The sequence below is a fragment of the Perca fluviatilis genome, chromosome 19 (genome assembly GCF_010015445.1).
Source record: "Perca fluviatilis chromosome 19, GENO_Pfluv_1.0, whole genome shotgun sequence".
NCBI classification, from domain to species: Eukaryota; Metazoa; Chordata; class Actinopteri; order Perciformes; family Percidae; genus Perca; species Perca fluviatilis.
The window spans coordinates 36,647,279-36,670,141 of NC_053130.1; the positions used below are offsets into that span (position 1 = coordinate 36,647,279).

Here is a 22,863-nt window from a genome sequence, read left to right on the forward strand (position 1 = left end):
AGAGCCCAAAAGGACGCCGAGTTGGCTAATTTCCTCCTGAACAGGTAAGCATTGAGCTTTATGCTAATTTATCACGGCTACCGTTACTAGTAGGGACGGGCATTTTCAGCCATTTCAACATTTCTATTCTCGCATTACATTATATAGAGAACTCCAGAAAAAATATGATTGTTCATTGTTTTTATAGAACGAAAGAAATCACCACAATTCTAATTGTGCAGAGGGAATTATTTTCACCTGTCATTCTGACCGGACACAATAAGAATTTTCGGTCCTCATAAATTTTTCTTCGGTCAAAGACTGGTAATTACCGGACAAGGGAAAGATACCGCCTGGTGCGAACACACGTTAACTGCTAAAGTAACCGGAGGACTGGGCTAGTGTGCCATGGCTGGTCAACGTTAAAACCACGGTGACAGACATATGACGGAAACCGCAAGTTGAACATCCTCATAATGGAAACATGCTAAACAACCATGTAGCCTGAATTGTTGAATTGGGACACAGCTTAAAATGTCTACAGGTCGCTCTGCAATGTATGGTATGTTACATTATAGAATATTCTTGTGGCTAATGTTACAATCGCCAGCTTCACTTATGAAATGTTCCGACAATAAGATGATTCCCACTTTGTAACAAACTGACATACAACCATAATTTACAGTGCAAAGCTGCTTTTAGTAAATTTTGTAGAATATGCAAATATGCAACAAATATTTTTATTCATTTACACATAAGCTTAGACAAAGTTATAATCTTTATTTAAAAAAGGATATATGTTTATTTAATTTTTATATGTAACAGGGTCTGGAAAGTAGTAGAACCGAACATCTCCCCCCAGTCAAAACTCCCCCCCCCCCTTCTGTTCAACAGCCGTAGCCAATAGACGGGGACTGTGACTTGGTACAGTCGCCAGGTCGCCGTCTTTTTAGTGGTTGTTGTTACATTTAACTGATAAAAAGTTGACTGTCAGCCGAGTACAGAGCCCCGCGGCAATGGCAGACTAGCATCTAGCTAACATTGACATTGTGTGATGTTGGGTTCAGCGTTCTCAACCTGGCAACCCCCGTGAACTTTGAGTCTGGGGAGGAGGGGCCCGGGGAGACGACTCTCTCCAGTATTGTGAATTTAGACTGCAGTAACCCTTTAAAATGCCAGCTGTCAGTATTACATATTGGACCTTTAAATCTTATGTTCCTGTTCGTACTTTCAGATATTAGCCTTATGGTTCACAAAACTAGTGCAGTGCAATTTCACTTGTCAAAAATCTGCATTGTGACACAGCTGCAGTGAACTGTTACTGTAGATAAGGCTCTGCAGGCAACAGGCTCTTACTCGCCACGTCCAGTGGAAGAGCCTGTGGCAGCACCACTTGAATGATCACAGTTGCTCCTGGCTCAGCTGGGTGTGAATATCACTCACTATGCTAAGTGAATAAGCAAGATATCCTTGAAATGGACTAGGTCTTATGACATGCTGCTGACGTCTAGGAGCAAACGTGTTTGTAAATGGCTACACTTAAAGGCAGGGCGAGAAGTCTGCTGTCATAGTGTCCTCTTGCCTCCCCGATCACTCTCCAAGATTTCTGGATAGCAGTGCACACTCTCCTGGAAGGCATTCGTGGTATAGCACTCCATGTTGTACACTTGATGAGTGACCGAAGGTGTTTTTAAAAAAACGCTCGAGAGAGAGAAGTTCAAATCCTGTGTACTTTCTCACAGCCGGACACCTGGCCATTCGCTGCCTGTATTGGTTTGGATATTTATTGACAAGTTAAAAAAAAAATTCAGATGCAGCCCCACTGATTCTGACTTTGGATTGGTGTGGGGGGAGCGGGTTTGAGATGTAAGGACTTGTCTGTATTGTTGTTTTTTCCCTGTTTACCTAAATCCTGATCAGGCATCAACTCCCTGATGATGAGAAGCATACCTATGATGATGCAACCACCATGCTGTTTCTTGGCAAACGTCCACAGTATTAAGACCAAAGAGCTGACTTTTTGTCTCATCAAACCACAGAAACATTTTCCTCATGTTTTCACATTAAGCGCAGTTAGGCAAACTCCAGGTTGACTGTCATCTGCCTTTTAGTGACATGGAAGCCAGACTAGCAGAGTGCTACAAGCATAGTTTTCCTTCTGGCAGCTCATCCCATTTTCTGGCAGCTCGTCCCATTTCTGCAGACAAACTTAGCAGTGAGAGGCCATTGATTTCTTGGTTGCCAGCCTGACAAGGGCCCTTCTTGCCCATTTACTCATTTTGGCCAGATGGCCTACTGTACGGAAGAGTCTTGGTGGTTTCAGCGCTAGTCTAGATATAGTGGGTTTTGATCTGGACCTGATCCAATGTGGTCTACATGTGAAAAAAATCTGTCAGATCTCCCTTTATTGCATTTTCACAATAGAGTAAAGCTTTCACAACTCTGAAACTGTGTTTTTAAGATTCTTTAGCGTCTCTGGGATAATGTATTCCTTATTTGACAAGTGTAGATATAATGACCTGGCCCAATGTGCTCTATGTGGAAAAAATAAAATAAATAAAAAAATAAATAATGAAGGTTTCACAAATCTGAAAGTTTGTTTCAAATTTTCTAAACATTTCTAACATGGCCTTGTTTGGCCATGTCTATGTTCACATTAGAGTAGGGTTCCAAAGCCATTTAAGCCTGGACTGAAGCTGCACTGGTCCACCGGCTGGCGCTGTTGCCTTGTAAACAACATCTGTTGTCTGAATATGAATAAAACAAGGCTTTTTTCTGTTAATTTTTACTAGTGATTTTATTTTTTGTTATGTGAAATAGACAATGAAAATCAAAGAATTTTTTAAATTCCGTTCATCACTTTTGATCACGAAAAGGTAAAAATGCCAAATTTTCAAATGTATTAGTTTTAAGAATAAAATGAAACAACCACAATTTTTTTTACCCGTTATTGAAAGGAAAATTTAATGACCAAAAGATACACAGTCCGGGGGAGGTTTTACACCTGTAATTTTGGTTCTGATCAAACCGAAAAGTTCGAAAACCAGGACCAAACGAGGTAGGTGTGAAAGCTCCCTTTGAAACCCACCTGGAGAACCCATTGAACAAACAGTTCACATCGAAATGGAAAACCAGAGACAGGAGAGACAATGAACAGATCAGAGCAAGCTAAAGGGACATAGCTGTTGGAAATAAGATATCTACATCTCCCACTCCTGATGAGGAATAAGCACAACTTGAGATAAGAAGGTAAACTAGAAGTAGAACTGAGGGGTGTAACCCACATTAAATTGAATTACTGTAAGTTACTTTTATGGTCAATACAGGGTGCTCTATCACTGTGGCCAACGTGCTACCACAGAAGAACTGGTTAGAGATTTACAAAGGGAGTGAGAGAATGTCGCTACTGAAAGAGAGAAATGGAAACTGGCTGAGCATTGCTGCTGAGAACGGTGTTTGGATTAAGACTATTTTGAGTACTTTTCTTGTCATGGTGAATTATTTTTGAGTTTACCAGCTGAAGATTTGTTTGAATTTGGAAGCTGAGAATGTTTTGTTGATGTGTTTTGGTGCAATTAGGAAAGTCTGGTGAATCTCCAGTTGTTTTTTGTTGAGAGTCTACAATTTTTATGGACTATGTTGAGTGAACACATCAAGCCAGTACTGTGATCATCTAAGAAACAAAACACACATACTACCACCCGGGTAGAATACAGTGGGCTAAACAACAGATATTTGTTTAGAATATTACTCTAAAGGGTTATATTAAACTGTGATCGCAAATAGTGCAAGTTTCAGAAAACATCATACTGCTGTGGAGGACAATTTATTTTATTTATTATTTTTGATTTTATATATTGTACCAAATGCATTGTTGTGACTCACTCCTTTATTGGGACAACTGAGAATCCTCTGATTGGCTCTTAATTGAGTAAACTGAAAGGTAGATTACCTAGTGACAAATAAACTGTGTTGTAAAGTGTTGAAAAAAGTTTTGAAATCTGTTTATTTGTTGGGAGAATAGGTCAAGTATTTCACCAGTAATTAAAAATGATTTACTTCAGGTAATGTCTCTGGCAAAAAGAAACATTTGAACTGAACATTCTTGGTTTCTTTTGGAGGTCATTATTTCCCATTATTATCCCAGTTAGATACTCTCCTGCATGCCTTCATCTGAGCCAGCGCTTGACTTTGTGGGTGCATGAAGCATTGGCATTAAAAACATTCTTTCCCTACATCGTGTCTGTGCTTTGCATGTGTTTTGTGTTTGGCTTTTATTTTTTTACATTTAGTTGTCTTTGCTACCACAAAATGTGGTTGCCAGATTTCTCATTGTAAATATGTATTTTTTCTCTATGCACTGTTTTTTTTTTTTAGAGATATATTTGTGTTTTTGGCAGCAGTTTGTTCAGGTGAGATGGCAAGGATGCTTTGGTGAAGGGGACCTCTTTATTTCTCTACTCTGTTCTCTCTTTCTCCCATGTATGTGTCCCCTATCCTCTGATGCACCACTTCTTCAACCCTCCCCCCTCCTCCTCCTCGTGCGCTCCTCTTTAGCCAACACGCCTGCCATCCAAGAGGAGAAGGGGGCTTGCTTCCGTTTGGTCAGCTCAGGGAGGCAGTGTTTGCACCCAGTGTCTACCCAACTGAGCAAACAGCTCTGCTGCTGCAGTGTTGGCAAAGCCTGGGGCCCTCGTTGTGACAAATGCCCTCCTCAAGGAACAGGTAAGGCCCCCAGCCATGTTAGACATTTAACCTGTCTCAATAGGGACTAAAGGCCCTAAATGTTCTTTTCTCACTTGTATGAAAAGAAGATAATGCCAAACACCATTCAATGTTGCAATTAAGTTTAGTCTTGAAAATCAGCAAATGTTTGTACCTCAATGCCACACACATAGTCGAGGCACTCCATTCTGCCCAGTGGTCCAGTGTCCTGCAAGACTCTGTTCCTGCTAGAATTAACAAGTGATGAGAGTAGATGAAGTGACTACCAGATTTCTAGAGCATAAAGTACTTTATGTCATTCGGTCCATTCACATTAGTGAAATATGTCAACATTGACAGATGGATCGGATGGATCGGCCCAAATATTGTACAGATATCCATGGTTCCCAAATGATGATCCCTTGACTTTCATCTAGAGCCATAACACGGTTGATATTTGTGGTTTTGAGTTAAATATTTTAAAAACTATTGAATGGTCAATCAGATTTGATACAGACATTCATGTCCCCCCTCTGGATGAATTACTCACTAGTGATCCTCAGAGTTTTCATCTAGCGGCATAATCGGGTCAAAATTGTATTTTGTCCAATACTTTGGTTTATGACCAAATACCTGCAAAACTGGCATTACCATCAATATCTGTACTTCTTGTTTAGTGCTAATTAGCAAATACGAGCATGCTAACATTATAAACTAAGATGGTGAACACGGTAAACATTACCTGTTAATCATCAGCATGGTAGCATTCTCATTGTAAGCATGTAGTATTTATTTAGCTGAAAGCACCGCTCTTGCCAAGTACAGCCTCACAGAGCCAACAACATGGCCGCAGACTCCAACTACACACCACTGTCATTCACTATGTATTTTGTAGATTATTGTAACAGAACTAGGTGAATCTAAATCTGGCTGAAGGACTATGAAGACAAGATGTCCTGATATACAAAAATTATACAAAAATTGAAGTACGAGTTTCTAATTAAATGTAAATATGTTTAGAATCATGAAAAGACATGATATAGAAAGAATTACCTGCAGAATTAGGACTCCCAACTTCTTCAGGTTAAAGTATCCATGAAGACGTATGTTAGAAACCTGCAGAACTTTTAGTGTAACATAATTTCATCTCAAGACAGTAATATGTAATAAACTTTAACATAACTTTTAAACATGGATGTTGAAATCAATCAGCATTGTAAATGTATGTATCCAGATTTACTTTGACTCGTAGCAACGGCCCCCTTCTTCCCTCAATACCCCCCACAGAACTCCGAGAGGGACATGGTTGTAAGCCTTCTCCAAATCCACAAAGCACATGTAGAAGGGATGGGCAAACTCCCATGACCTTCTTCAGCCAGAGAGGTGATGTTCCACATCCCTAGAACTAGTCTGCAGTGCCGTCCGTGTAGTTCTGTCAGGCTGTGTCAAGTCCCGGCCACCAGATGCTGACTCCTTTCCCATGGACTACTTTGCCTTGGGAGACCCTACCAGGAGCTATTGCTTCTGATAACAGAGGGTCAAAGGGACACGCAAACCCTCTACCACGTTAACATTACATTACATGTCATTTAGCTGACACTTTTATCCAAAGCGACTTACAATTGCTATATATGTCAACGGTTGCACACCTCCGGAGCATCTAGGGGTCTTGCTCAGGGACACATTGGTTGATGTATGGCAATGGGAATCAAACCCAGGTCTCTCACACCATAGGCATGTGTCATATCCACTGCGCCATCACCACCACCCACATTAAGGTGGTGATTCTTGGACAGGCCAGTATTTGTTACAACAGCAAGATATACTTCACATATTTTAGGATTATGAATATCAATAAAAGACAAGAAATCATGAACAAATTGGAAAAATATTAGATTTGTGTCCCATTCTTTTATCACTGACACTTTCTGTCTGCATGTTTCTCACAGCCTGGTTGGATTGTTTCCTTAAGATTTCATTTTAAATTACCTTAGCAAGGCCTTTTGCAGTAGCCGTTATAGGACCCACTTTTTTTACTGTCCTGTTTGTTTTATTTAATTTCCACCAAATATTTAATTTTCATTTCCAGTTTAGTCCGGCAATTATTGTTTGTTTCTGGTACAGCGCACATGGAAAGTATTCACAGTGCTTCACTTTTTCAAAATTTTTTTAGGTTATAGCCTTATTCCAAAATGGATTGCATTTATTTTTTTCCTCAAAATACACATAATACCCCATAATGACAACTTAAAAAAAGTTTGTTTGAGATTTTTGCAAAGTTATTAAAAATAAAATAACAAAGAAATCACTTATACATAAGTATTGCGTGAATGTCAAACATAGTGAATGAGAAACAAAATTCTCTGGTCTGATGAGACAAAGATTGAACTTTTTGGCGTGAATGCCAAGCGTTATGTTTGGAGGACACCAGGCACCGCTCATCACCTGGCCAATACCATCCCTACAGTGAAGCATGGTGGTGGCAGCATAATGCTGTGGGGATGTTTTTCAGCGGCAGGAACTGGGAGACTAGTCATGACTGAGGGAAAGATGAATGCAGCAATGTACAGAGACATCCTGGAAGAAAACCTGCTCCAGAGCGCTCTTGACCTCAGACTGGGGCGATGGTTCATCTTTCAACAGGACAACGACCCTAAGCACACAGCCAAGATATCGAAGGAGTGGCTTCAGGACAACTCTGTAAATGTTCTAGAGTGGCCCAGCCAGAGCCAAGACTTGAATCCCATTCAACATGTCTGGAGGGATCTGAAAATGGCTGTGCACCGACGCTCCCCATCCAACCTGATGGAGCTCGAGACGTTCTGTAAAGAGGAATGGGCGAAACTGGCCAAAGATAGGTGTGCCAAGCTTATGGATTCATATTCCAAAAGACTTGAGGCTGTAATTGCTGCCAAAGGTGCCACAACAAAGTATTGATTAAAGGCTGTGAATACTTATGTACGTATTATATTTTCGTTCTTTATTTCTAATAAATTTGCAAACATTTAAAAAAAACTTTTTCATGTTGTCATTATGGGGTATTATGTGTAGAATTTTGACGAAAAAAAGTAATTTAATCAACTTTGGAATAAGGCTGTAACATAATGAAATGCGGAAAAAGTGAAGCGCTGTGAATACTTTCCGTATGCACTGTAGTTGCAGTTAGTTGGATGAGATGCCTGTGCATTGTAAGGCTATTTTAAATGTTTGTTGTGGCAGACACTTGTCACCTTTAAACCTCATGTTTTGTCAGCAGTATGTTTTGTGCAATGTGTGTGGAGATTTAGTTGGAAAATTAAGTATGCAGTTGGACTTTTGCTGTGCTGATGCATTATGTCATTGTCAAATGTGAAATGACAGTGCATATAGAGAAATAAGCAGTGTCTTACAATTTGGTGGTGAGTAAAGTTGAACTTACTTGGGAGTCAGAACTTAATTATTCCAAGTCAAGAATTTCAGACACTTGTTCTTTCTTATCAAGATAATCAAAGTCAGAGAAACACGTGACCAGCGGTCGCTATGGTTGCAAGAAACTGAGCTCCTACACTTGCCTCCGTATTTCATTAAATAACCAGGTCTATTACTTTTTCTTCGATGCCAAATCGTTTTGTCTGTTGTCACGGTGACTCGGTGAAACGCCTGCAGGCACGAAAGAGCGGGTCTCGTTGTCGTCTGGGCTGTCTACTCGTTTGGAGAAGTTTGCTAGCATGTCTGCGGCTAATGGAGTGGTGGCTAATGTGAACACGTTCTCTAATATGGAGGAATTAATCAACTGGGTCATGGAGAAGCAGCTAAGTGTGCTTAAATCAGTGATCTACAGCGCGTGAAGGAAGCACTGGCCGAAATGAATGCCTCACAGCAACACATCGGGGCAGAACTTGAGAAGCAGGATGGCATGGTGTGTGAGCCGGACTGATCTGGCTGCGTCACACTAAAGATCCAGCGGCTTCGGCTGCCTGAAGGGATGCAACACGAGCTGGTACCGCACGCTGGACGCAACTCGGACGTGTTCATTCGCCGTGCTGCCCTGAGAACAACCCGCGGGGGGAGAGAGTTTGCCTTTGCTGCAGCCGTGAAGCCTGGTGTTTTCTGGCTGGAATTAGAAGAGGAGGAGGATGCGTGGACCATCCCGCACTGCAAGGAACCGGAAGGTGACCATGGGACTTTGATTCGATGCCGGGGGCCGCGGCTGGAGGACTCAGCACCTGTGGACTAACGGTATTTAGGCCACTGTACCGAGTTTGACTGGAGGACGCTCTGTGTAGGTTTTGAAACCAACTGTTGGAGGGACATCTAACCAGACTGTAAGGAATAATGAATGCTGGCTACTCAGTCTACAATCTATATTTTTGAGGACACTTAATTGGGCTGAAAAAAAGGGAACATGATGAATCCTGAGGATGTGCTATGTAAGTTTCGTAACTAAGCTTTAGAGGGACACTTAACCAGACTGAAGATGCATGATAAATACTGGCTGGTAATCCTAAGGATACTGTATGTAAGTTTTGGAGCCGAGCTTTAAAGGGACACTTAACCAGACTGAAAATACATGATAAATGCTGGCTGGTCAGTTTACAGTTTATGTTTGAATGACTGAAAGAACATGAGGGATACGGTGTGTTCAGCTCATAGTCTGCTTATTGCTCCAACTAGATTGGTCTGTTTCTCACACAGTTTACTCCAGAAACAGTTTGAAGGTGTTTATAATATTTTTCATGTTTAACATAAGACTTGACTAGACCTGTTTCAATTAACCTGTGACTTAAGTCAGGAGGTGTAGTTTTGAGGTGTAGTTTTGAGCTGGAGTTTTGCGCAAACTGCGTTTGATGTGGTCACGCATCTTACAAATAGGGGAGGGGGTCTGCATTCTCAGAGGGTTAGGGGACTTATTTTACTTTTTATGTTTTTGTCACACCTTGTTCAGAGCTAACAGTTCAACCTTTGCTACAGATTTGTCCGCAAAATCCGGTAGGGTACTTGAGACACGTATGCGTTTCAATTTTGAAGATGCCTGAGCTTTCAATCCTTTCAGTTAACATCAGGGGGCTAAACGGGCCAATCAAATGAGCTAAATTCCTGGATTATTTAAGAAGGAAAAACATAGACGTGCCACTTATACAAGAGTCACACTGACGTAAAAGAGATGTAAATTGTCTACAAAATAAATACTTTAAGGTTGCTGCCTCATCTGGTGACGACACCAAAACCAAGGGCTCCATTGTGTTGCTATCGCGGAAATCCGCACTTACTGTAGACAAAAGCAGTAAAGATATATCAGGCAGGATATCTTATATATGTACCACGATAAGGAGTAGGAAAATAGCCTTTGTCTCGGTATATGCACCGGCTACATATGATGAAAGTTTTTTCCCACACCTAACCAATGAATTGCTCTCTCTCAATGAATATTCACTAATTATACGGGGAGACATGAATGCAGTACTACATTTAAACCAGGCTATATCAGGGAAATCACATGAAAGCCCAAAAATGTCATGAAAGCCCAAAAGAAATCTGCAGTCCCTCCTTGTTCCCTCCAGTGACTCTGTTTGCGAGGCTGCTAGCCTCCAACCTGATCCTGTCCCTGCATCTACTGGCTTCATGCCTGTGTGCCAGGGGCTTAGGGTGGGTCTGCTTCACCTCCAGCCAGCCACTCCTAGTCCTGAATCCCAGCCTGCTGAGTTCCTGTCTCCTGGTCCTACCACTGTCCAGGAATCACAGGAGTCTCCATTCTGGGGTACACTGTTGGCTTTCAAGCTAGTCGGAAAGAGGCGACGGTCTAAGAAACGGCGAAGTCCTCTGTTGATTCCTGTGCGCGCAGCAGAGTCCACTCCTGTGCCTGCAGCCCAGTCGCCCGACGCCGTTCCTGCAGCCACGCCTGCAGCCACGCCTGCAGCCCAGTCGCCCAACGCCACGCCCGCAGCCCAGGCGCCCGACGCCGTGCCTGCAGCCCAGTCGCCCAACGCCACGCCTGCAGCCCAGTCGCCTGATGTCACGCCTGCAGCCCAGTCGGCCGACGCCACGCCTGCAGCCAAGTCTCTCCCCCTGCCTCTGCCTGAGTTGGCCCCGCCTCTGCCCAAGTTGGCCCCGCCTCTGCCCGAGTCGGGTCCCTCAACCTCTGTGTCTGTCTGTCTGTCTTTGCCCTTGTCTACCCCAGTACCTGAGTGTTTGTCTGCCTGTGTTTCTGAGTCTGTGTCCGTCTACCCCTGTTTGTGAACGTCTGTCCCTGCCTGACCTTACCTCTGTCCCTGTCACCGTGCCCGTCTCTGTCCCTGTCACCGTGCCTGTCTTTGTCTCTCTTCTCTGTCCCGTCCCTGTGCCAGTTATTGTTCCAGTCACCATCCCTGTTAACATCCTAGTCACCGTTCCCATTACTGTCCGAGTCACCATCCCTGTAACTGTGCCCCTTACTACCTTGGTTACTATCCCGTCCACTGCCCCTAAGCTTGTGTCTGAGTCTGTCGTGTCTGTGTCTGCCCAGTCTCCGTCTGCTTGTGCCCTGTCAGAGTCTGCCCAGTGTCAGTCTGCTTGTGCCTTGCCGGAGTCTACCTGTCTGATCCTGCCTGTCTGTTCCAGTCCTGCCTTTCGGACTCCCTCCGCCCACCCGGGTTGGTCTTTTGAAGACGTCGAGGGGGGGGTACTGTCAGGATCCGTCTGTGACTGACTGCCTTTGTGCCACTTTTGTGGCCTTTTTGTACAGTGCCTTGCAGTATTCGTACTTTTGACCTTTTGCCACATTCAGGCTTAAATAAATATCTGTATTTTTGTGAAGAATCACAACAAGTGAACAATATGAAGTGAACGAAATATGATTTTTTAACAAACAAAACGTGTCAAAATTAGCCCCTTAACGTAGCGCCACCTTTTGCTGTACTGTAAGTGCGGTATGTTTTTGCAATAATTTTTTTTTAAAAAACTAACCTAGTGAGGTTGGATGAAGTTAAACAGCAGTTTTCAGTTCTTTCCATATTGTAGTTATTTTTTATTTAGTCTTAGTATATTGTTGTGATTTGTGCTTGTTGCTGTGTTCCATTTGTTCTGTGGTTACCTGTCTGTCATCTGTCTTTGTCTCCGCCCATCCACCTATATGGTCTGCACTTCCTCTCTTGTTAGTTTCCCTCCATTTCTACTCTCACCTGTTGCTCGTTACTGTCTTGTCCAATCCCCTGTCTTTCTGTTTATTGGTCTGTGTATTTCTACACCCCTGTGTTCCTTTGTCTCTTGTCGGTTCGTCTCTCTCTGTTTGTCCTGTGAGAGTCCTGTTCATTTGTAGTTGTGAGTTTGTAGTTGTTGAGTCAAAATAAAGTGTGTTTCTTCTGCACTTCTGCCTGGAAGAGTCTTGCATTTGGGTCCACCTGCTGAAATCGTGACAAAAAATGCATATCGGACATGTTTAAAGCAGTTGTGGAATCCCACCATTTTACAGACATATGGAGGATGCCCAATCCTACTAGCAAGGATTACACCTTCTTTTCCACACGTCACCTCACCCACTCCCATATTGATTATATTTTGTGCTCCAGTGAGCTTAAGGAGATGTTCCACACGATAGCAATAGAACCAGCAATTCTGTCTGATCACAATGCGCTGATAACCACATTCCATTGTGATATGTTAGGAGAAAGATCTAGGAGATGGCAATTTAACAATTCCCTTCTCCAAAACACAGCTTTTGATACAGAGTTAAGAGCCAAGCTGGCAGAGTTCATATCAATCAATACTGACTCAGTTTCGGACCCGGCGTACATTTTTCAAGCCACTAAAGGATTTATTAGAGATTTCACATCTTCCTTCATGGTCAATTTGAAGAAAAAGAGAGAGGCAAGGATTGTGGATTGGAAGAACGTTGTAAATCATTAGAACAGTCTTTAAAGATGTGCATTTCTAAATCTACACATACTCTTTTAGTCACAAATCGAGCAGAGCTAAATGATCTGCTAAGGAGAGCTGAATTCATAATGCACAGAGTGAGGGAAAATTACTATTTTAATGGTTGCAAACCAAGCAAATTGCTTGCTCTGAAATTAAAACAAAGCGAGTCCAGAGCTGCTATCAACAGCATCCGCACAGACCGAGGTATCTTAACAAATCCTAAGGATATCAGCGTCGCTTTTCAATCCTTTTATTCAAAGTTGTATGTATCCTCCTGCAATCCAGAGCCGACGCAGTGCCAAAAGTTCCTGAGTTAAACCTGCCTCTTCTTGACCCAGAGGAGGCAGAACAACTGGGTCAACCTATAACGTTAGAGGAACTTAAATCAGCGTTAAAAACAGCTAAGAAAGGGAAAACACCAGGGTTGGACGGAATTCCATCAGAACTTCTGCTACAATAACCTTTAACTTTAACCTTGGCCATAGAGAGGGGCAACTTTCATCAACAAACCAACATTGCACTAATTTACACAAAAAGGGTAAAGATCCTACGGAGTGCTCAAATTACAGGCCCATCAGCCTCATTGGGACAGATATTAAGCTCTATTCCAAAGTCTTTTCACTACGCCTAGAACGCTTTATTGAGAAGCTAGTCCACCCCAACCAATCAGGGTTTATACCAAAGCGTCAAGATGCAGACAATATACGCAGATTATTTCATGTAATAGAAGAAGCCAAAAACCTTCCAACAACTGCAGCGGTTTTATCAGTGGACGTGGAAAAGGCTTTTGACCGCCTAGAGTGGAACTACTTGTGGCAAGTAATGAAGAGGCTTGGTTTGGGAGCCAAATTCATTGACATGGTACGTACTTTATATGCGAATCCCACGGCCATAGTCTCAACCAATAGCCTGTATTCACAGCCATTCCCCGTCACACGGGGCTCAAGACAGGGATGCCCGCTATCTCCCATGCTATTTGCGATCTCTCTTGAACCGTTAGCCCAGGCCATAAGGCAAAATAAAATATGTAATGTCCAGATTAAGTCCAATAACAACTCAATATCGTTATTTGCAGATGATGTTTTGCTGTACATCTCTGAGCTTGAGGACTCCGTCCCAAAAATTCTTAAGATCTTTAACGAATTTGGCTCAATCTCCGGCTATAAAATCAACTGGAATAAATCTAATCTTCTGTTGAACAGCGGACAGGCGACATCAGTTATTAGTGATACAATACCAACCCAAAGCAAAATTACATATTTGGGCATCACCATTCACGCATCGCTACAGCAAGTTGTCGAGATCAACTATGAAACTATACTAAGTAGTATTCAAAGGGATCTGACCAACTGGTCTGCGCTGCCGGCATCGTTACGGTCCAGGATTGCTGTCGTAAAAATGAACATAGTTCCTCATGTGAATTTCTTAAGTACAATGATCCCCTTACCCCCACCAATACATTTCTGGAAGTAACTTGATACTGTAATTCGGCAGTATATTTGGAATAATAAACAACCTAGGCTAAAATACTCTACCCTGCAACATACCACGGACACGGGAGGCCTGGCACTCTCCAACCTTAAAGTGTACCACAGAGCTTTTCAGCTACGGGCCCTCAGAGTGTAGATGGACCCCTCATCTACAGTCCCATGGAGAGAAATAGAGCAAAACCTCACTGGAAGTCTAAGACTGCAAGACCTCACCTTTGTAGGTGTGTGTCCAAAAAAGTGTATGCTAGCCTATAGCCCTATTATCACCAACACATTGACAAACTTTAAACAGGTGGAGGAGCAAATACGCTACACCAATAAGTGGCATTTGAACACCCCAATTTGGCACAACATGTACTTAATGTTTGGTAACAAACCTTTTGTTTATAACCAGTGGAGTGACAGAGGTATGTATACTCTAGACCAGCTATTCAAAGATGAAGGTATGTTAAGTTTTCAAAACCTGAGAGCTAGCTTTGAGGTCCCTAGGACATCCTTCTTCCTTTATCTTCGCTTAAGATCAGCCCTAAAATGTTATGGAGTATCATGACAGTTTAGGAAAGCACTTTTTTTTAGTGAGAGGATTAGTGTCCAGGATTCATGCTAAACTGATGCAAGTATCTGTAGGAGAACTTCCAATACTAGAGAAATGGGAGTGAGAGTTGAGCCCAGAGGGGAACGTAATTAATTGGGAGACAGTTTGGAACATTTTCCACTGTTCCAAGAACCCAAATCACCAGCAGATCCACTTAAACATATGTCATAAGACATATTGGACTCCTCAGAAGAGATAAGTCTCTAAAGCCATTCCTGCTCCCTATTGCACATTCTGTCAACCTGAACAAATTGTGTTTGTCTGTTCGGTCTGTTTAAAAATATAAAAAACAATAAAAATGTATCCTAAAAAAAAAGATAATCAAAGTCATCCCCTTTATTACATGAGGTTATTTAAATAGATCTAATTAGATAGATTGCAAGTTAAAGGGAAATTTCACCGCTGGAAAGCTGAATATATCTTTAAATTGGGTCACTAATGTAGTAGAAATGTGAAAAGAAAATTGAAATTGGTGCCTTCTAGGCCGAGATAAACCAGAAAATGTGTTTTTGGCTCATATGGATGAAAGACACCAAATCCCAGAATACACTTGCTTTGCTGCTGTATGAGGCTACACCCAAGCCACGCCTACCCTTTACAGACAGACAGTGAGACGATCAACTCAACAAGTGTGTTTTATTGTCATTTCAACCATATACACGAAAAAACGTTTCACCGTGGCTCAAGTGGTGTTACACATTTAAAACATGCTTTATTTTGGCCACAGCTGATACATTATCCGGACTTAGCGGATTGATTGATAGCTCCAGAGTGAACAGAACTGTGTCCATGGCAATGCTCTGCTATGCATGGCAACGGTGTGTTATCCTTAGCAACGGTCTGTTATCAAGAAATAACAGGCCGCATTCTACATTAGAATTCAACCAAGCCATGTAATAAAAGAAGGCTAACACATAGCTACTAGCATTAGTTCTTGGTGGGCTGTGGTATAAACATCGAGTATAAACACAGCCGTACATTTGCGTCGGATGTAGCTAGAATTGTCGGCATTTTACAGTCACAAACTCCATCAGCAGTTAGCAGTTAGTTGGATACAAATCACCCCATTTCTGCAACAGGCAGTCCGGGGTAACACAGCCCACCTCCATTAGTAGTCTTACTCGGTGACCGAGCAGCAGGCTGGATTGTCCACAGCCATATTTCCACAAAAACACATTACAGCAGTCTCTGAACTCAACGTTGGGAGTTTTGTTGAAGTTGGATGTAGTCCAGTTTGTTTAATGAGCGGACACTTGCAAGCAGGATTGGTGAACAGATGGCTGGCTAGCGTTAGCTTTCCAACGGCACACTCGTTCAACGCTCCCCGCTGATGAGGTCACTTTACCGGCCACAGGAATCGAGCACCACCGCTGGTCTCCGTGCAGGCAAAGCTTGCGTAGTGTGTGGAGTATTGCGTCTGTAATAAAGTGTCCTGCATATTCTCCGATGTGTTCCAATGTATCCCGGTGGTACACGTGTGTGGTAGTTTGAATGCACATAATTGTTGTTCTAAAATTTCCGTCGGGATGAACAGTTTCTGCTCCTGCTGAGAAGCTAAGCGAGGATTCAAGATGGCTGACACTTGTTTTTTCCTCGGCAATCTCCGGAAAAAGCCGACAGTCCAACCCCCTTTGGGCTATGCGGAAGTGGCTCCTAATACAGGCTGTAGTCTTTTGCCTCTGGGCAAAAAAGACTCAGATGACGCAAAAATCGTCATTTTGCGTCATCTGAGGCTTTTTTCCAGACCCACAATACAGAGATCTCCCCTCTCAGGGGGACATGAGGGAGGGAAGCATGGTCATTCAAAAATACTACCAGGTTTCTACTGATACAAAGCTTAATGCTAATCGGTGAAGTTTCCCTTTAATGTAAATCTTAATGATGGTAATTAGAATCATGCAATGCACCTTGTACCACTGACCTTTTACTTTCTTTACCAGTGTTAAGTGTTTTTCATAGCTTGAATGGTCTTCATATTGTTTTGGCTCTCAGTACAGAAGGGGTTTGCTGCCTCCTTATGTTTACACTACACCAAAATATTGTACCATTGATGATAACAAGCCAAGCATTTTGTTACGCAAGGACATTTAGTCCTGGAACAAGCATAATCCTTGTCTCTGTCATAGCCTGAACTACTAACACATTCTGGGATGCATGTACACATACTTCAAGTAGAAACTATAGTTTTTTAGATTCTTCAGGTTCTTTTACTTACCACTTCTCAAACATTTGCGAATATGTAATTATGATTGCAAAGGCTGGTATCAGTATTATTGATCAGATCAAAATGATTCTCTGCATCATCGCAGCAATGCAAGTCGTTTCCAGCAATCATTGGCATGATTTATGGTAGCGCTGGTCGGAATATCTTCCTACCACTTGTCTGATTACCTACAATTGTCCCCACCGCTAATTTGATATTAATTGCATATGCATTTAAATCAAATATAATTTCCATCGGCTCTACAAAGTGTTCTCCCTCATGTTACCACTGGATGTGAAGTAGTTTCTATTGGTGTTTGTTCGCTTTGTTCCTGCCTCCTTTAAATGCAACGATATGATTGCTTGAGTGTATGTTCATGGATGAATCAGAAACAGTGCAGTAAAGAAGGCTTAACACTAGAGCACAAGACAATCCAGGCTGTTGTACCCCAGGTGCTTTGCCTTAAGTTTTTTTGTGAGAATATTAAACCACACAATGACTGATCAGAAGGGTTTTTAGTTTTGGTTTTCCACCTCCGATTTGCAGCATACAGCAGCTTCTCTAAACTTTGTTTCATCCAAAGAGAGTCCCAAACAGGGTTCTGTGTCTGTTTGAATAACATGATGCACAGCATAACTTTGTGTTTTCCTTTACATAATTATATCCATTTCCACCATAATTTGATATATACAAATTCACCAGAATGCAGGAAATTAATTGTTTGATGCAGGATGAGGACACCCGCTTAATGTGTCCCCCAATCAGCAATCAGCTAATGCGTAATCTTTAGAATATTGTATCACTGATTCATTACTATAATAGATACTACCACATGTTTTGTTAGAGCTTTATTCTACCTTCACAAGTTTGAAGACTTATCCACTCTGCCACATTGCCTTTATCTTATATGCCTTTATCTTGGCTATGAACTACAGTGAAGATGAACTCTCGGGGGGACTGAAGTCACTGATTTAAATTTTGGCTGGTAAGAAAGACAGTGAAACAAGTCAAAATCAGTGTTGTATGATTTGTCGACCACCCGAGGTTGAAGTTATTAAAACGTCTTTAAATGGCAGGAAAAAAAGTCTGTTTAGTGTTTAGACAGGGGCAGAGATGGAGGAACACAAAAGCAATGACAGTCACAGGGTACCACAGGAGCGATGGGAAGGGTTGCGGTGTGTGTGAGGGTTCCAATGCATTTTTGTAATTATTTGCACTTCTTATTTTCACTTGTATGATAGCACTTGTATTTTTTATTATGTAGCAAAGTTCAAAGACATCTGTCCTGGTGGAATGGGCTACACTGTTCTACCAAATCCGCCTGTCAATAAGCCAGTCACCGTTCACCAGGCACCCATTGAGCCTCTACCCCTCCAACCCCTGCCAACACCAGAGAGACCAGTGGAGGCTTTTGGGAAACCAGAAGAGATTATACCAGGTGAGTCAAAACATCATCACATAGTGCATGTACACATATCAAACACATATTATTGTTGAGTGTTTGAAATACAGGTTATTGAAATTAAAATCACAAATAATAATCAATTTTTAAGACACTTAGTCCTAGTCAAGGTTGCGGTGGTACCAGAGTGAGACAAGCAGCCCAAACATCTTTTCACCCTTCTCCCGGGTATCCCTAAGAATTCCTAGTCCAGCTGGGAAATGTTGTCCCTTCAGTGTGCACCAAGGTCTCTCCCAAAAGTATCATGCCCAAAACATGTACAGTATAAAGGAAGGTGGCCAGGAGGCAGACCAGTTGACTGAACCACATTTATTGGTTTCTGTTAAAGGGGTGATAGAATGATTATATAGGGTATTTCACACTGTTCCTTAAGGTCTCCTAATAGGGTATTTAACATTGGTTGGGCTGAAAATGGCCCAGGTGCTATTTTTTGGCCCTTATGCATCCCTGTGTAATGGCTCTATTTGGAACGACAGCTTTTCTTCCAAATATGGTATGCTCATGAATATTTAGATGAAATGCGCGCTGACTGGTTGAGGAACCACTCACACAATACATTGGAGACGATACAGCAGGTCTCATATTTCAGACACACACACATACACAAACTGCTACCCTGCGTACAGCGCACACACACAAACACAGACACACACACACACTGACACACACACACACACCGCTGCACAGCGCACACACAAACACAGACACACTGTCTGTTACATGCCCAGACATGCTCAGGCGCGAGCTGCAGCAGCTAAAACAGCCGAGAAAAAATAAAAAAGTTTCGACACTTTCATTATAACTAGTGTTGTTCTAAAGTTACTCTTGCGACATAAAAAAACCTCCACCAAAGAATCACAACTCACCTTGTAGCTAGTAAGCGCGGGGAGAGGAGAGTGAACTCCTGCAAGCCTGTCCTCTGCAGCGCTGCGTTAGATCAACAACTCCTGCTCCGTTGTCCGATATACTCGTTCAAAACCCTTCTCTCTGGGCCAGTAGGCTATTCCGTTCTACAGTCTTTGAGTTTTACATAGTTGATTTATCGCATAAAAAAGTCTCAGAAGTGAATTTTGTAATGGAATAGCAGAGATCTGCACAACCTAGATTTAGAAGACTAACTGACCTCAGATCAGTTAGTGGCCCATGTAAATTTTGGGGCGTTACAAAGATAGAAGGTAGAGCCAAATGAGAAGGAGTTGAGAAGTTGACGTTAACTTTTAGCTTTTTTGAAATTCGCCCGTTTTCAGCAGCAGTTTCAAATTGTGAGATTTGCAGAGGAAAGAGGTGTCAATGGGATTTTGAGGTTCTATGTATGTCCTATTTACCCTCCAAACTGTCATTTTTCAACTATGACAAGGTAAAAGTGGTTTTGCATTCTATCACCCCTTTAAAGAAACAGATCTGCGGCTCAAAACCACAGCCATTCGCAACTCTTGAACTCCTTACTCATTATCATGTTTGGCAACTCCTGCAGATAGATATCTTAAACAGCCAAGGTTGCATCACAGCAGCTGAGACTCCTAACAGGCTGTCAATCTCACATGTTTTTTATCATGACTTGTGAATAGGATCCCAAGATACCTGAACTGCTCAACTTGGCAGACATATTCGTTCTAATATTTAAGTTATATAACTATATATTGCTTGGGGGACCACACTGCAAAAGCTGTGTCCTCTGGCCTTCAGTCTAGACTTTTGGAATTTATTTCTATATATATCAATTAAGTAAATCCATCTCTGTGTTTGGAATGTCAAAAACTTTACATTTCCTTTGAGACCAACTCATAATAAAAGTTCACCATCAATGCTGCAAGCAGTAAGCTGCCAGTATAAAGACTTCTCCTTTCTGTTTTAATAAGCAACATAGCAGTATTTTATACAAGCTGTAGATGAGATGATGTTCTTGGTTTAGTAGTTTACTTTTAATAGCAAAGAAATCCAGAGAAGAACAACATTTGAGTTTAGCGACCTTATGTGTGGCCTGCCACATTTTCTTGTTTTGTCTCTCACCTTTTGCTCACTATCACAAGTTAAAGTCAAAAGTCTCGGCCTGGTAGAACATCCTCAGCAGGGTACTGCAGACACAGCTAAGCCAGGGCCTCTGCAGAAAGTAGAACCGGCTCTGGCCCTTCTTGTACACCGTTTCTGCGTTTTCTGTATAGCCACTTAGAAATGTACAAGGATATGTAACAATATAGTTTTGTGTCAGAACTTCACAAAAGTAATTGTCTGAAGTGTTTTGAAGTTAATCCTGCTTTGTACTAACCCTTGTTAAGAAAAAGTTTACCAGTTGTTGTGGGGACATTTCAGTCAAAGGTAAATTGAATCCACTGGATTGTGTTCCTCAGATGATGGGAGTAGGCTACATGAAGACTGTGTTGGTTCTTGCAGCTAACAACAGAACAGTTTGCACACTTTGCTCATACAAAAAAACAGTCACCATGACAGAAACATGGCTGATGCTGGCGCCGGGCTGGAGAACTGATCTAATTAGAGCCACTACATAAATAGCAGTCTGTCTTCTGTCAGAACACAAATGAGATTAGGCTTCAGTACTTTAATTCAACACAAAGAGGCAGCAGAGAAGAGCACCAACTAAGGAATAATTTGATAATTAACGTTTTAATTAATTTACAAAAGTGAAATTGTGGGTCCAATCTGACATTTTTCTTTTCTGTTCGTGCAATAACAAAACAAAAACACAGGTCAATTGGTGCAATGAAATATTCCAAGAATTGTCCATTGGACATTTGGACGGTGATAAAACATACAGACATTAGGACATGAGACAAGTATAGTACTATGGTTTATGTAAGTCTGGACGGTTGAATTTGGCTAATTATTATGATGATGTGACATTTTTAAACTGCTTGTTTTGTGTAACCAGCAAAAGCCAATAATATTCAGTTTTCAAACGGACAAAAGCAGCAAATTCTCACATTTGAGAAGCAAGAATCAGCAAATGTTGGGCATCTTTGCTTGATTAATGATCTAAATGACTGGCTGTGAACTGAAAGTCCAATGCCAAAATGCAAAGAGGTTCTCAGGAATAATGCACACCAAACTAAACTCTACACTTATTGTTTTCTATTTCATTTTATTTTCTGGTCAGCAACTGAGTCTCTATTCTCTGGTAGCCATGATGAAATTTTGCTATTGACTTGGTTATGTGTGACTATCGTGTCTCACAATACATTAGGACTCAGGTAGAAATATCTTTAAACTATAAACTGATTATCAATGGTTTGTGATATGTTTTCTGTCAGATTAATCAATCAAGAACCACTACAATTTCCATTGGGTTCCATTTAGGTGATTTGTTGGATTTTAAGAAGTGGATGGATTCATATGGCCTGTTGCTAGTATAACAGTGTTTCCTTTAGGATTTTTTTTTAGCAGTGGGGGCAGGTCAGAACCCCCCCCCCATGAAACGGAACAGACACTTTGCTGCAACATAAACTAATATATTTATTCACCTCTATTCACACACATAATGAGGCATATTTTCAGTTGTGATTGAACTGTATTTTTTGAGTTACTATACAGGCCAACTTTAATTTTGACATATAGGCTAAGCATTCTGTAGCAAATAACAACAATCCATTATTAATTACTTTATCTTAATGCATAACTACTTCAGCATGGAAATAATGCACCTAAAATACAAACGTTCTCCGACATGCACTCTAACAATGCAGCCCTATTTCTGATACTGTGGGGGGCAGAAATGTTGCCGTGGGGGGCCACCACGGTCAAATCAACATAGAGGAAACTCTGCAAAAGACATTCATTTGATTTAGGTTGATCATGGGGAGGCATCATCACCTTTCAGCTGGACGTCTTTCAGCGGAGCATGCCCCCTGAGTGGAAAGTCAATGCCCTGTCAAAGAAATCAGCACCTTTGATGGATTGCATTAGGCATAGGGGATGTTGAAGGAGACGTGTGTAATGCATTTCTGTGCTTTTCTTCAATGAATGATTAAGAAGTAAGCTCCCCCCACCCACCACCAACTCTCTGTGGTCTTAATGTATCAGCCTCACAGTGCCAGAGTCCCAGTGACAAATGTCTACACTGTGGGATGAACAGCAATCTCACTTTTGCAAATGACAGCTCCCAGGTAACACTAGAAACCCTGATCTATGATCTGTCTTTCATGTGATTAGGGACCCAAATCTTCAACATTCCCCACGTTACACTTGTTTATAGATGACAAAGATTAAATTGCTTTGACTCACTTCACATTCCCTCCAAACACAGGCCAGGCCACAACCCGTCAGAAGAGAGCGAGAGTAAACCTAGCTGAGAGATGGAGAGGAGCTTCCCCCTTCTGTTAGTATTCAGGGTCAGGGTCAGCCACAACAGGAAGGAGAAATTCTGCAACATCTTAGCCAAAGCCAGACCCAGACCCAGTCCAACATGCTGCTAAGCTTCTCTGGTGTTATATTTTAGACCTAAGAATGTGGTCTAAACCTTGGAAACCTTGGTCTGTGACTAATGATATGGCATTTAGTAAAGGGATAACAATGGGTAATATCTGGTCGTTAGCTTTTTCTTGTG

At 41.8% G+C, this 22,863-nt stretch overlaps 1 protein-coding gene across 1 annotated transcript in view; it reads left to right on the forward strand.

The window, feature by feature from the left end:
• Positions 1-22,863, forward strand: part of ltbp1 (latent transforming growth factor beta binding protein 1) — a 229,538-nt gene that overhangs the window by 158,271 nt on the left and 48,404 nt on the right. Inside the window, exons 11-12 of the mRNA XM_039783518.1 lie at positions 4,537-4,704; positions 18,108-18,281. Of these exons, the coding sequence (XP_039639452.1) occupies positions 4,537-4,704; positions 18,108-18,281 (342 nt within the window). The remainder of the gene's footprint in view (positions 1-4,536; positions 4,705-18,107; positions 18,282-22,863) is intronic.